We start from the raw sequence: 15,604 nt of genomic DNA, 5'->3' as shown, positions 1-15,604 counted from the left end.
ATTGGGCTGAGTGAATGAAGACGCTGGTGAGATGTCAGGGACCTGGGGAATGAAGCCATACCCAGAAAAAGCAGGAACCTGCAGGAGTGGACAAAGAACCGGAGCATAGGGATGTGAGAGGGGTTGAAATGAACAACAGACTCATACAAGAAGGATTTCTAATCAGAAAAGAGCGATTGCTTTAATAAAGCTGCAACCTGGAACAATTACAATCTGACCAGATGTTCTTGCAAAACTGGTAAAGCAGAGAATGTGTAAAAATCTCTGCTCCCCCCTTCCCCTGAATGCAGTTGACGAAAGGCCGAAAGGCTGGATCCTCAAAGCCCAGATCTGATCACTGCAGATCCGGGCCACCCTAAAGGCAATCGGGTGTAATCTTTCCAGCTCCAGGCCCTGGGATGAGGGAGGTGGGGGAAGGTGGAGAAAGGTGGAGGAAGATGGAGGGAGGTGAGGGGAGGTGGAGGGAGGTGGGTGGCGGCTCCAAGGTTTGAAAACACATCCAGGACACTTCCCATCCTCCAAGAGCACGCTGGCTCACAAGCACATTCACGCTTCTGCTTGGGACAATCGCGTGCATGAAATCTGGCAGGGAGGAGTCAAGGAGATTGTTAGCCCGAGGGCTGGGACGGTGGATCTGGGAATCAGGGGCCTGGGGGACACGTTCTCTTCCTGCCGCGGGCTTCCTGCTCCGGAGTCCCCGCGGGGCCTGGCGGCGGGGCCGGGGGCTGCAGGCGACCATCAGGCAGGCGGCAGGCGGCGGCGGCGACAGCGGCGGCCGCAAGGGACGCGCCAGGTGCCCGAGCTCAGGGGGAGCGGTAGCGGCTTGGCAGCTGCTCCCCGCGCCCCCGTGGCCTAGCCAGGGGAGGGGGCGCAGCGCCGGGGCCGTGGATCCGCGCCAGGCCGCTGCTTCCCGCCGGCGGGCCCGGGGCGGGGCGGCCCCGTCCCCGTCCCCGTCCCCGTCCCCGTCCCCGTCCCCATCCCCATCCCCACGTCCCATCCCCCACGCAGCCTTCGCCCTCCCTGCTCCTTCCCGCGCCGTCTTCCCTTCCCGCGTTCCCCGGGAGAAACATGGCCGGGAGCAGCGAGGAGGCGCCAGACTACGGGCGAGGCGTCGTGGTAAATGCAAACTCCCGATTTTGGGGCTCTGCCCGCTCCCCTCCCTCCCCTGGCACCCTGCTTGTAGATTAAATGCTTGCCGTGCGTCGGGGGAGAGAGAGGGCCACCGCTTTGTTCTCCCTCCCGGCGGGGATCGCTTCCATCCTCAGACCCGGGCCTCCTCTCCCCGCCCCCAATCTGACGAAACGCTGAGTCCCGTCCCTTCACCCCGAGTTCCCAGCGTCCCCCCGCGTCCTCCGGCCGGTAGCTCGCTCCTGCAGCGTCCCGCCGGCGCCCAGCCGTCCCCATCCCCGTGAGCCACCGGGAGCCGCTTCTGCGAGCCGGGCAGGGCCCCAGAGACCCCCGCGTGCTGCTCTGGAGGCCTCCTTCTTCCTGGGCCTCCTCTTGACTCCTCCAGGGCGGGCTTCAAGTTTTGTTTTTAAAAAGGACACTGAGGGGTTTTGAAGGCAGCTAGGAAATAAAGCAGCTCAAGTGGACAGAGCTTGAGCTTTGAAGCCTTTGGTACCCAGGTTGGGGGCTCTCTGGCAATGGAGGCCTCTGCAGGAGCTCTAGGACACGCTGGCGGCTCCTGAGTGACCTATGGCTTGTCTGTAAAAGGGAGCAACAGCAAGCTGGGCTCTGGAGCCAATTGGGAGGATGCATGTAAAATATCTAGCAGTGTGTCCGGATGGGAGGGTGTGGGGTGCTGGTTTCCCAGAACTGGGCCTCATTAACCCTGAGAATCCTGACGGTGTCAGCCAGAGGGTACCCATCTCTCAGTGTGCTAGGATCCAACCCGTTCTTGACCTGGTGGCCACGTCCTCCCTGCTCCCTGAGAAGTGGTTTTCCTAGAAGGTGGTGGTTATAATTTGTGTCAGGTTCAATGTGAAACTCAATGGTGGTGAGGATGGTGGGTGGGGCTAACTTGCCATCTTTTTCCAGGGATCAGCTTGTCATTCACAGATAATCTGTTTATGAATATGAATGGCCTGAACTAAAGTAAGTGGGCTGGGGAGGGAAACGTGTCACATTCAGACAGAACGGGTCAGGTTGAAATGTGGGGCTCAGTGCTTAATTTAACAGCAGGACCTTTCCTTCTTAAAGGATGAGTTGATTTATTCATTCCACACGTTTGTTGTCCTGCTGGGTTGTAGGAGGTTTTGTAGGCTTTGGGGTGCAAAAGACAAAGGCCTTGTCTTCATGAGCTTGCATTCTAGAGAAGACACAGGCAACCAGTGTGTAAACAAATAGAGAAAATTTCAAATAGAGAAATGTGCAATAGGAGGAGGGTAACAGGATAGAGGGTAATTGGAGGAGAAGCGGGGAGTGATGCTTTTGCTCAGGTGGTCCTGGCAGCCTCTCTGCGGTGACCTTTGAGCCAAGATCTGAAGGGTACACAGGAGTAGCCATGTGGACTGCAGGCAGAGACCCGCATACCAAATGCAAAAGAATCATTGTATCCGATTTATGCTTTTACAAAAACCATTCCAGTTGCCCCAGGAGGAGGGGCAAGCCTAGTGGTGTGATGGATGGGAGGGGGACTAAAACGCAAAAAGGGCAATCTTTAAGTTCATTCCGGACAAATTGAGTCTACAGTGCCTGTAAGGCCCACAGGTTGGCCTGCACTGTAGGCAATTTGAAATTCACATTTGGAATTCAGGCGAGTGATTGGAGAGATTTGGAAATCATCAGCAAAAAGAATAATATTTAATGTTCGGGAGTGCTCAGTGAATATGGAAAAAATAATTAAAGCAACTGTTAAGGATGGAAGCCTGGAAAGTCCCAAACGTAAGAGGCTGCCTGTGGGGGAGAAGCCGGTTGAAGGAACCCAGAAAGAACGTTGAAGGGTGGGAGGGCAGGCAGCGTGGTGGGTGCCTTGGGAAAAGAGCATTGTTGAGCAGGAGGGGCAGGGTCAAGAGGTCATCAGAAGTGTCAGATGCTACAGGGACAGCAAGTTGGATACCAAGATGGAAAACAGCCACTGTATTTAACAATTACAAAGCCATTAGCAGGGAGAATCTTTTAAACAACCACTGCATTTGTAGAGTGGTTAAAATATAGTACAAGTTGAGCATCCCTAATCCAAAAATCCAAAATCCGAAATGCTCCCAAATCTGAAACTTTCTGAGCACCAACATGATGCTGAAAGGAGATGCTCACACTGGAGCATTTTGGATTTTGGATTTTTAGATTAGGGATGCTCAGCCAGGAAGTATAATGCAAATATTCCAAAATCCAAAGGAAAAAAAATCAGAAATTGGAAACACATCTGATCCCAAGCATTTTGGATAAGGGGTACTCAACTTGTACTACCGTAACATACTACATCCTTTTAGAAAAGAATAAGGTGAATCTAGATGCACTGATAGAGTAGGTAAATTGTTGAAGTCTAAAACACAAGTGAGAGAACACTGTAAATAGCCCAGTCTATTGGTGTCAACAGAGGTCCTCTTGGAAGCAAGGTAATTTTTTGAAAGATGCAAAGAGGTAGTGAGAGGGGTATAAAGAGAGTAGAGGGCCAGGTGAGGTGGCTCATACTTGTAATCCCACCACTTTGGGAGGCCGAGGTGGGTGGATCACCTGAGGTCAGGAGTTCAGTACAATCCTGGCCAACATCATAAAACCTTGTTGCTACTAAAAATACAAAATTAGCTGGGCATGGTAGTGCATGCCTGTAATCACAGCTACTTGGGAGGCAGAAGCAGGAGAATTGCTTGAATCTGGAAGGTGGAGGTTGCAGCAAGCCAAGATTGCACCATTGCACTCCAATCTGGGCAACAAGAGTGAAACTCCTTCTCAAAAAAAATAAATAAATAACATAAATAAATAAAAAAACAAAAAAAATGAGTATAAACTGGACCAGCTGCCAAGGGGCTTGGTGCTTGCATGACAGCCCACAAAGGTGGGAAATAATCCATGTATAATGGAGATAGTCCCTACATTTACATCCTTTTCTCCAGTAGAACTTGGAATAATTAGATTAACCTCAAGTTGGATATGAGCAGGCAATTTCAGAGCGAATTGAAGCTGCTGGTAGAAGGCAGCTCATGGCATGTAAGGCAGGAGGGAAGGGAGAGCTGGAGAGGGTGAGTTTACTGGGAGAATAGAAAGCTCTCAAGGATGGGATACAAAAAATCAAATTAGTACCAGTTTTAAAAAGGGGCAGGTGGCTGGGAGTGGTGCCTCACACCTGTAATCCCAGCACTGGGAGGCCGAGAGGGCGAATCACTTGAGCCCAGGAGTTTGAGACCAGCCTGGGCAGCCAACCCTCTCTCTACAAAAAATACAAAAATTAGCCAGGCATGGTGGTGCATGCCTGTAGTCCTAGCTACCAGGGAGGCTGAGGTGGGAGAAGCACCTGAGCCCAGGAAGTCAAGGCTGCAGTGAGCCATGATCGTGTCACTGCATTCCAGCCTGGGTGTCAGAGTGAGACCCTATCTCAAAAAAGGGGCAGAGGGCAGGTAATAATAGCAAGCATTTCTTGAGCACAAATCTGTAAGGGAGGTCTAGTGTACTCCCCATTTTACAGAAGAGGAAACTGAGGCACTGAGAGATTAAGTAAATCACCCAGGTCACATAAGTAGCAAATGGCAGAAGCGGGATTTGAACCAGCTTTCAATCACTATACTACATAGGAAGCTGTGATTCCAGGACGGAATTTCAGGGTTGGGGCCGTCTGTAGGACTGGTCTGGCTATGTGAATGTATTGCTAAATGGGGAATAAAGATGTGGTTTGAGCTAAGGATGTAGTTTGAGCTAAGGCTGGTGAAGGAGCTACAAGATGAAGTCGTTGGAAGGATCGCCAAGGTAGGCATTGGAGTAAATCACCCAAGGAATTGTCCAGGAATGAGGTAGAGAAGAAAATTCCGAGTTGGTAGAAATTTGTTGATAAAGATGGCAAGGGATGTAGAGTCAGATGATATAAGCATAAAACGAGAAGTAAAGCTTGTGCAAGAGAAGGGAATATGAAGAGATTTAAGATGGCTCTTGCCTATAAATTGACTTTCGGTTGAACTGGGGAGGTAGGACATTTATATCATTAACAATAAATGGTAGCAAATGCTAATTGCCACATAAGAGAGGTAGATACTAAGGTCAGAAATTTTGCTCGGAGTTGGCTTGTCACTTGATCTGGAGCTAATAAAGTCACCAGATCCCTGGTTGATACCTCTTTGTTACTTCTCAGGGAGAGATAAAGATCTTCTCTATCCACCTGGCTTTTGGGGATCAGGTTATTAGACATGTTTTTGTTTGTTTGTTTTTGTCTGGTTTGGTTTTGCCAAAGGATTATCAACTGAGCCATCGTTAGTACTTACCTAAGTGAGTTTGGTAGGAATCAGGAGAAGAGAGAAATCTGAAATGATTGTTGTGTTTCTGTTATGGCTGGCTTCCCGTCACCCCCCATGAAAATACGGCAGTATCAGAGATAAGTAATCAGGTAATATCAGAGATAAGTAATCCATCGAAAGCACAGCTCTGCTAGGTGGTAATGAGTTTTCCTTCTGAGGGGCAAACCCACCACAGAAGAGGAAGGCACGTGGATAGGAGGTGGTTGGCCTGTCGAGCTTCCTTCGTTCCTCTGTGAGCAGAACCTGGGAATCTTTTAGCAAACCACTTGTCTCCACTTTTCAAGATGTGTGGCTGTGAGGTGGGGCCCTTCCCAGGGTACCTCCGTCCCTGGCTATAGGGCTAGGACAGGAATCCCAGAATTCCTGTCTGGGATTCTTTGAATTAGAGTGAAGGGATGAGACCCCCTTTCTCTTGCTGGTGGAGGACAGATGAGCGCTATGGCCTGACGGAGACGATGGGGCCAATCTGTGGAGCTCATCAGGGGAGAGGAGCAGTGATTAGCTTCTTATATGTGTTTTCTCACTCAGGGAGAAAAATAATGCAAAAAATAGTCCAAGCACAAAAAAATTATTTTTAATGACTTACAAAGTTTTCAGTGCATCTTCAGTGCAAAAAAGAGAATCAGAATTAGTTCTGGGATTTGGATGTTGCATAAAATGACTCAGTTAATGGGTTTGTCACTTCCCCCAGCTTGGCTATGTTTTGCTGTTTTGAACAGAGAAAGCATTGTACTGAATACACTTAGAGCATATTATCTGTGATACTGAAACTATCTATAGACTCTGGTTTTGATTTTTTAAAAAGCAAGTGAATAACAATTATCTACAGTTCATAGCAACCTCCATTCCTGCAGGTTTTGATTTATTTACAACACGATTTGCATGCACCATTGAAGTTAATAAAGCATAAACCAGTATTTCCATCATCTTGAATTGACTTTCATCTCAACAATGAAAACTCACTATTTCAGATTAATTGAAAATAATGGCCAATTTGGATTACAGAACAGTTTTAGAGAAATATATTTCTTCTACTTTTATACTTTTGTTTTGTTTTCTTAAGACAGTCTCACTTTGCTGCCCAGGCTGGAGGGCAGTGACGCGATCATGGCTCACTACAGCCTTGACCTCCTAGGCTCAAGCAATCCTCCCTCCTCAGCTTCCCAGGTAGCTGAAACTACAGGCACACGCCATCACACCAGAACAATTTTTTTTTTATTTTTTGTAGAGATGGGTTCTCATTATATTACCCAGGCTGGTCTCACACTCCTGGGCTCAAGTGATCCTCCCACTTCAGCCTCCCAAAGTGTTGGGATTACAGGCATGAGCCAATGCGCCAGGCCTCAAATGTATAGTTTTAACTGAGATAATAACACTGGCATATAGGTTTGAGGCACTTCTTTAGATGAATTAAAACATATAACTTGTTGTTAAATGATTGATGTTTCAGTTCATCTAAATGATTAGCATTTATTGCATAAGTACTGTAGACCAGAAACTGATATGAATCTTACATTCATTATCTTATTTAATGCTCACCATAGCCATATGAGGCAGGCACTAACTCCATTTCATAGATGAATACACTTAGACTTAGAGAATTTAGTATGCCCAAGGTCTCATGGCTGGCAGGCTTGTCCCAGGTGTGTGAGGCTTCCACGTCCATGCTCTTAACACATTACTCTATGCAGCCTCTGGGCTATGGATCCATGTTACAGTTTTAATCTATAGGTTTGTTTCATTTGTGATTTTCTTATCATTTTTTTTCCTATTTTTGGCATTCATTTTTGGCACTTTTAGTCTCGTTCCTTTCTTTGGCATTATGCGTCAAACATCATGTATTATACACCATGCAGTGTTCCAGGTATTCTAAGTACATTATCCTTACAATAACCTTATCCATAGGTTTTATTGTGTCTTATTTAAAAACAAGGGGAAACTGGATCTCAGAGATGGTAAGTCATCTCCCTAACATCACAGTAGTAAATGTCAGAGCCAGACTCTTGAACACGGAGTGGAGAGTATGCTCCGAGATTCAATGGGAATGGGGGCAGTAAAGGATTGATGTGGTTGGAGGACTGGATTCAGAAGACCACTAGTTAATGGTGCCACTGGTGGAGGAGTTCCAGAAAGTGGGGTAGATAGTACATGTGGTCTGGAAGGTGATCCAGAAAGTGCTGTACACCTGGATGATCCCCCTGGGGCCTGGAGCCAGTCAGGGTTCTCCTGGTCTGGTCTTTACTGTGGCCTGCCAGAGGCTCTCCTAGAGTCTCCTCATGTACAGCTGGTAGTCTAGATTCTGGCCAGCTGCTGTAGTGTTAGAGGTTATAGGTACAAGGAGTTCTCAGGGTGGCAGCCAGAGGAGCTTGGTGGAAATCCAGCAGTCCCACCAGCCAGTTTGATGGTAGAGGGAGAGCAAACGAGACACTTTGCAAATATGCAGATGGACTGGGCATGGTGGCTCACACTTATAATCCCAGTGTTTTGGGAGGCCAAGGTGGGAGGATCCCTTCAGGCCAGGAGTTTGAGACCAGCCTGGGCAACATAGCCAGACCTCATCTCTACAGAAAAATTTAAGAAAATAAGCTGAGCATGGTAGCTGAGCTCCTTATCTCCAGCTACTTGGGAGGCTGAGGTGGGAGGATTGCTTGAGCCTAAAAGTTTGAGGCTGCAGTGAGCTATGATTGTGGTACTCCACTCCAGCCTAGGCAACAGAGGGAGATTCTGTCGCTTACAAAATAACATAGATGATATACACCATGTGGCCATCAGTCAGCCAGTGGATATGACACATTGGAATCTCCAGAACCTTGAACAGTGGTGCTGTTTATCACAAGGAGACAAACTGAAAGTTCAGGTTGGAGTTCAGGTTTTTAGGTAGCCAGAGGATAGAAACTGTGTCATCTATTCATTCATTTAACATTTTTGAGCACTTACCATATTCCAGATCAGCATTCTGGGCACTGAGGGATTCAACAACGAATCAGAAAAAGTCTCCGCCAGAAGGAGCTCATGTTCCGACAGAACACACCCACCCACACACACGTCATCCAGTGGTAAAACAGGCTATGAAGGTCAGGGAAGGCCTCTTTGCAGAGGTGACATTGAATGGAGACTTGAAAGAAGTAGAGGACAGCCATGTGGAAATCTGGAGGAAGAGTGTCGCAGGCAAGAGGAGGCGCCAGTGCAAAGCTCAGGAGGCAGGGATGTGATTGGCAGATCAGAGGACTTGAAAGAGAACAGCTGCTGAAGCAGAGGGAAGAGGAAGAGTGCCAGGAATGAGTCAGACAGGTAATCCCTGGTGAGCCACAGTGAGGACTCTGGTCTTTACTTGGAGTAAAGTGATAAGCCCTTGAAAAAAATCTAAGCAGAAGGCTGCCATGATAGGATGTCCTTTGTTTTTTATTTTTATTTTTTGAGAGACAAGGTCTTGCTCTGTCACCCAGGCTGGAGTGCAGTGGCACAGTCATAGCTCACTGCAGCCTTGAACTCCTGGGCTCAAGTGATGCTTCTACCTTGGCGTCCTGAGTAGCTTGGACTACAAGCAGGCAACACCTTGCCTGGCTCATTTTTTAATTTTTTGCAGAGACAGGATCTTGCTGTGTTGCCCAGGCTGATCTCTAACTCCTGGCCTCAAGGGGTCTTCCTGCCTCGGCCTCTCAAGTGCTGGGATTACAGGCATGAGCCACTGTACCTGGCTATGATGTGCATTTTTAAAGGAGCATGCCCGCTTCCATGTGGAGGGACTGCAAAGTGGAAGCAGGGAGGCAAGTGTAGTGGCTCCTGGGACAGTCCTGGGAGAAATCATGGTGGCAATGGACTGGCCTGGGGGTGGGGGAACAGCAGTGGAGGTGCCGAGAGGTGGTCCTGGATAAATTTCGAGGGAATTGAAGATAGTTTTCTGCTGTGTTGCCTGAGGGGGATGAAAGAAAGGAGTCAGTGACAATTCCAAGGGACAGGAGCCTTCTCAAGGATCCTGCATGGGAGCCTTGGGTAAGACAGAGAGCTACAAGGGGCACCAGGAATTTGGGAAAGAAGATCAGAGGCTGGGGGCAGTCAGCAAGACCTCCAGGAAGAAGTGGGGTGTGACCTGGGCTTCTGAGTTCAGAATACAGAGGTAGAGGAGGAAAGGGGGAGAGAGAATGAAGGGGTGCACGGCAAATGAATGAATGAAACCCAGAGCTGGGAAGGATCCTGACTTGACAGCAAACCATTCTGAAGGCAGGAAGCAAAGGTGTAGGGAGTTGAGCTGGAAAATTAGGGTGGGTCTGCATTGTGAAAGGCCTCAGAAGCTCAAAGGTGGACAGAGGAGTCAAAGTGTGCAAGAGTGAGTAAAGAATGGGAAACTGAGGCCAGTTGTGCTGGCTAACACCTGTAATCCCAGCACTTTGGGAGGCTAAGGCAGGTGGATGGCTTGAGTCCAGGAGCTCAAGACCAGGCTGGGCAACCTGGCAAAACCCCATCTCTACAAAACACACATAAAAATTAGCTGGGCATGGTGACACACACCTGTGGTCCCAGCTACTCAGGGGACTGAGGCTGGAGGATCAGTTGAACCTGGGAGGCAGGGTTGCAGTGAGCAGAGATCGCACCACTGCACTCCAGCCTGGGTGACAGTGCAGGACCCTGTCTCAGAGAGAGAGAAAAAAAAAAAAAAAAGAATGGGAAACTGGAATACAGCTAGAGTATGATCTGAGTGTGTAACACTTCATTGTTACATCTTTTCTTGATGTTCCGAAAGTAAAAGTAACTCCATCTTCACCTTCCATTCCTCCCCCACCTCTTTACTATTCTAACTGTAAAACTAGTACATCAAGTCCTAAGAGAGAAGGAGACTTACTATCAGTCCATCCACTATGTGAATAGGTCAATTTTCTGGACCATCAGTTTCTAATAGGACGGTTTAAGTGTCCAACATAGTACATCCTTTTAAAGTCTTTACTATAGTGACTAGACACTCAAAAGTTTGGGTCTACTCTGATCCCAGGAGATACATACTTTTAATAAGAAATCTTTTCCAGGCAGATGAGGCACTTACAATGAATAGAAATGTAATAGTATGTATAATATAATAATGATACTGCATGTATTTTAGAATTACAAATATGTTGTTTATTATGATATATTTACATTTAAATATATTATATATTAGAAATATAATATATAAATACATAATTTGGAGACAAATTATATATTACACATATGCCCTCATAAATAATACTATCGGGTTAGCTATAAAACACTGACTTTATATTTGTATTGTATGATAGGCCAGGCATGGTGGCTCATGCCTGTAAACCTAGCACTTTAGGAAGGTGAGGCAGGTGGATCACTTGAGGTCAGGTGTTCAAGACCAGCCTGGCCAACATGGCAAAACCTCGTCTCCACTGAAAATACAAAAATTAGCTTGGCGTAGTGGCACATGCCTGTAGTCCCAGCTCCTCGGGAGGCTGAGGCAGAAGAATTGATTGAACCTGGGAAGCAGAGGTTGCAGTGAGCTAAGATCACCCCACTGCACTCCAGCCTGGGTGACAGAGAAAGACTCTGTCTCAAAGTCTCAAACAAAACAAAACAAATATTTTATGATGCCAATAGTTGGGAATGGAGTGCTCTGTTCACTTTAGTACTGCGCCTTGTATCAGGTTGTGGAAACAAATAACCTTGTTCCACTAAACTTTTCATAGGTTGAGGGAATTCTGCTTTCAAATGATACTCTTTTATTATGTTTTAAACAGAAATTTCTGATGAAAAAATACCATAACCAAAATAATTTGATTTGCAGATTATGGACGATTGGCCAGGGTATGACTTGAATTTATTCACGTACCCACAGCACTATTACGGAGACTTGGAATATGTCCTCATCCCTCATGGCATCATTGTGGACAGGTGAGTGTGATTACCTGTGTCAATCTTGGTCCTGCAATGGGCTGGCCCACACTTGGGTGAATCCCACAATATACTTTAGGACCCTATTCCTGAGCTGCTTTTTATAGTGGTAGAGAGAACTTTTATATAGGGCAGTGAATTTGAAATAAAATGAATGTATGCTTAAACTGAATGGTTTACCTGGACATTTGTTCAGGCGGTATGGTAATATGGTAAGAAGGATATACATACATAAGCTATTATAAGTAACAGCCTCAAAATAACAATGTCCTAAGATGGCTTTTCCGTGGCATAGAAGTCCCACTCTCGCAGAGGGGGGACAGTTCCGTGATCAAATAAACGTTGGAAATTTTGTATCTCCCATATTTTTGTCTCTCAGTTGACAAATCAAAACAAACATTAGCATATTGAAAATATGGAAATTCCAGCCAAAAGAAAAGAAGGACACAGAAAAGAAACCTGCTTGACTTTGACAATTAAACCAACCATTTTTTGTGCAAAGGGAGACTTTGTACTCAGTTTACCTATTTATAACTCTCAGAAGAGATTTCCCTTAACACCAGTTTGGGAAGCTCCTAATTTAAACAAATTCTTGCATTTCTTACCTGAATTTTCTAATTTAAAATTAATTTAAAATCAGTCAGAACATGATTGACTCCTGGGTAGGGGGTAGGGTTACCCTAAGCCTTTTCTTCGTACAAGAGAATCATCCAGTGAACTTGTTAAAACCCATATTCTTAAGCTTTATGTCTAGAAATTTCAAATCGATATTCTAGGGTGGGGCCCAAGAATGTCCGTCTTCACCATTAAAATAAATTTATAAGCCAGGGGCTATGGCATGCACCTGTAATCCAGGCTACTCCAGAGGCTGAAGTGGGGGGATCACTTGAACCCCAAAATTTGAGACTAACCTGGGCTAGTTTCAAATAGTGAGATCTTGTCTCAAAAAACAAACAAAAAAAATTAAGATGTAATTTACAGGGCTGGGTGCAGTGGCTCGTTCTGTAATCCCAGCACTTTGGGAGGCTGAGGCAAGAGGACTGTTTGAGCCAGGAGTTTGAGACCAGCCTGGGCAATGTAGTGAGAACCCGTCTCTACAAAAAAATAAAAAACATTAGTCAGGCATAGTAGCACGGGCCTGTAGTCCCAGCTACTAGGGAGGCTAAGGCGAGAGGATCACTTGAGTCTGGGAGGTCAAGGCTGCAGTGAGCCATGATCACACCACTGCACTCTAGCCTGGGGAACAGGGCGAGACCTTGTCTCAAACACACACACACACACACACAAGATTAATTTATATACTACTGTACAAAATTCACCCATTGCAGGTGAACGACTAAATGATTTTTAGTAAATTTTTATGGTCAGGCAACATCAGCACCATCCAGTTTTACATTTCCATCGTCCCCAAAAGTTTGTTTGCAACCCATCCCTGCTCCTACTTCCAGCATCCTTCTCTGTAAATTTGTCTTTTCTGGCCATTTTGTGTAAGGAAATTGTACAATAGCTAATTATTGATTGACTAGTTGATATACATTTGGATGTCCCATTTTTGGCTATTGTGGAAATGCTTCTATAAACATTCACATATAAGTTTTGTGTGGACATATCTTTTCATTTCTCTTGGATGGATTTCTCAATGTGGAATTCTGGGTTTTCTGGTAAGTGTAAGAAACTGCCAATTATTTTCCAAAGTGGCTGCACCTTGTTACATTGCCACCAGCAGCATATGAAGGTTTCAGTTTTTCCACATACTTGCCAACATTGAATATTGTCTGTCCTTTTGATTATAGCCATTCTTGTGGCTGTCTAGTGGTATCTCACTGTGGTTTTAATTTGTATTTTCCTAATCATTAGTATACTTGTTAGCTATTCATATGTCTTCTTTGGAGAGAGGTCTTTTCAAGTCTTTTGCCAATTTTTAAATTCAATTGTTTGTCTTCTTATTGAATTGTAAGAGTTCTTTATATATTTTGGATAATAGTCCTTTATCAGATATATGATTTGCAAATATTTACTCCCAGCCTATGGCTTGTCTTATTATTTTCTTACTGGTATCTTTTAAGAAGAATGTGTATCCTGCTGTTGTGGGGTAAAGTATTGTATATGTGTTAATTAGATCCAGTCAGTTGATGGTGCTTCTCAGTTCAACTATATGCTTACTGATTCTCTGACTGTTGGATCTGTCAATTACTGATAGAGGGGATGTTAAAGTCTCCAAATAGTGCATTTGCCTGTTTCTCCTTGCAGTTCTATTAGGTTTTTGACACTTTGTTGTTAGGAGCATATATATTAGGAATTGTTATGTCTCTTTGGATAATTGACCTCCTTATTATTGTGTAATGATGCTCTTTATCCCTGCATATTCTTTACTCAGAAGTCTGCTCTGTCTGAAATTAAAATAGCTACTCCAACTTTCTTTTGATTAATGTTAGCATGGCATGTCTTACTCCATCCCTTTAATCTATCTGTGTTTTTATATTTATTTTTAAAGTGAGTTTCTTTTTCTTTTTGAGATAGAGTCTCACTCTGTCACCTAGGCTGGAGTGCAGTGGCGCAATCTTGGCTCACTGCAACCTCCAACTCCTGGGTTCAAGTGATCCTCCTGCCTCAGCCTCCCAAGCAGCTGGGATTACAAGCATGCACCACCACACCTGGCTAATTTTTTGTATTTTTAGTAGAGATGGGGTTTCACCATGTTGGCCAGGATGGTCTCGATCTCCTGACCTGAAGGGATCTGCCTGCCTTGGCCTCCCAAAGTGCTGGGATTATAGGTGTAAGCCATAAAGTGAGTTTCTTGTAGGCAATATACAATTAGATCTTTTTTAAATCCACCCTGACAGTCTGTCTTTTAATTGCTATATTTAGACCATTCATATTTAAAATGAGTATTGATATAATGTTTGGTATCTATCATATTTATAACTATTTTCTATTCATTGCTGTTGTTGTTTCCTTTTTTTATCTTCCACTCTGTGAAATTCTACTTTTTTTTTTTTTTTTTTGAGACAGAGTTTCACTCTTGTCACCCAGACTGGAGTGCAATAGCACAGTCTGGGATTACTGCAACCTCCGCCTCCTGGGTTCAAGTGATTCTCCTGCCTCAGCTTCCTGAGTAGCTGGGATTACAGGTGCACACCACCAAGCCCGGCTAATTTTTGTATTTTTAGTAGAGATGGGGTTTCACCGTGTTGGCCAGGCTGATCTCGAACTCCTGACCTCAAGAGATCCACCCACCTCACTGTGTGACTTCTGATGTCTGTGAGGTTTACTTTTCTCTTGTTTTTATTTTTAAGCCTCACTTACTAGGGATCACCCTGTGTTTGAATAGCTTAGTGTTTGGCCTAGAATTGGTTAGAAGTTGTGCTCAAACACGTCAAGCCAGTAACTCTTCCACTCTCTGCTAATGGGGGTGTGTGGGGACTTGAAAGTAGATTCAAATTTCCAACTATTTTCAAATCTTTCTGACGTTTACTTTCCCCTGAGCTTCTTGTGCCTTCTCTGCACATGTACACAGTCTTCATTGTCCAGGGATGTGTGGGTGGCTTGAACTCACTCTGCTGTGCATATGTACAGCCTCTGGTCAGTTGAGATGCATGAAGAACTTATTGTGTGCCCCTGTTCTGTGACTGTCTAACCTCCTCCCTGGAACTTCCTATCAAATCCCCAGCCAGCCTGCCAGTGCACTGCTCAGCAGGGACTGCACCTCAGGATAATGGAGCCCTGCCACCAAGGTGACCATTTTAGCTTACAGTGTTCCCAATCAGGTGAGCTCCCTCTGGCAGTGCACCACCTTGGTGAAACTACCTGTTTGAACAACAGAGCTGGGGATGGGGGCTGGGGGGTAATAAGAGCATCCCCACACAAGAATGCCCCAGACTCATGCTGTTTCTACCCAATATTCAGTGTTTTCAGAATTAAATGCTTCTCAGTTTGTTGTATGCCTTTGGTTGATTTCCAACATGATGAGATGGTTGTTTTTGGCAGTTTTGCCCAGTTTTATAGTTGCTTTTCTGGAGAGGATATGTTCACCTCCTTACTTCATCATGTTGGAAACAAATGTTCCTTCTTTTTTTTGAGAAGGAGCCTTGCTCCGTCGTGCAGGCTGGAGTGCAGTAGTGCAATCTCAGATCATTGCAACCTCTGCCTCCTTGGTTCAAGCGATTCTCCTGCCTCAGCTTCCCAAGTAGCTGGGATTACAGGCACCTGCCACCATGCCTGGCTAATTTTTGTATTTTTAGTAGAGACGGGGTTTCACCATGTTGGCCAGG

At 45.5% G+C, this 15,604-nt stretch overlaps 1 protein-coding gene across 4 annotated transcripts in view; it reads left to right on the top strand.

The window, feature by feature from the left end:
• Nucleotides 1-655: 655 nt before the first annotated feature.
• PRTFDC1 (phosphoribosyl transferase domain containing 1) overlaps nucleotides 656-15,604 on the top strand; it is a 110,378-nt gene continuing 95,429 nt past the window's right edge. The window contains exons 1-3 of one of the 4 annotated variants that reach the window (XM_054503513.2): nucleotides 656-793; nucleotides 2,038-2,094; nucleotides 11,227-11,333. In XM_054503513.2, the coding sequence (XP_054359488.1) occupies nucleotides 11,230-11,333 (104 nt within the window). In that variant the 5' untranslated portion in view covers nucleotides 656-793; nucleotides 2,038-2,094; nucleotides 11,227-11,229. Of the gene's footprint in view, nucleotides 794-948; nucleotides 1,117-2,037; nucleotides 2,095-7,090; nucleotides 7,400-8,391; nucleotides 8,736-11,226; nucleotides 11,334-15,604 lie in introns of those variants that run through there. The other 3 variants (XM_063669681.1, XM_054503512.2, XM_054503514.2) reach the window with 3 other exon arrangements.

Source organism: Pongo pygmaeus, chromosome 8 (genome assembly GCF_028885625.2).
Source record: "Pongo pygmaeus isolate AG05252 chromosome 8, NHGRI_mPonPyg2-v2.0_pri, whole genome shotgun sequence".
NCBI lineage: Eukaryota > Metazoa > Chordata > Mammalia > Primates > Hominidae > Pongo > Pongo pygmaeus.
This window is presented reverse-complemented; position numbering and strand designations above follow the sequence as displayed.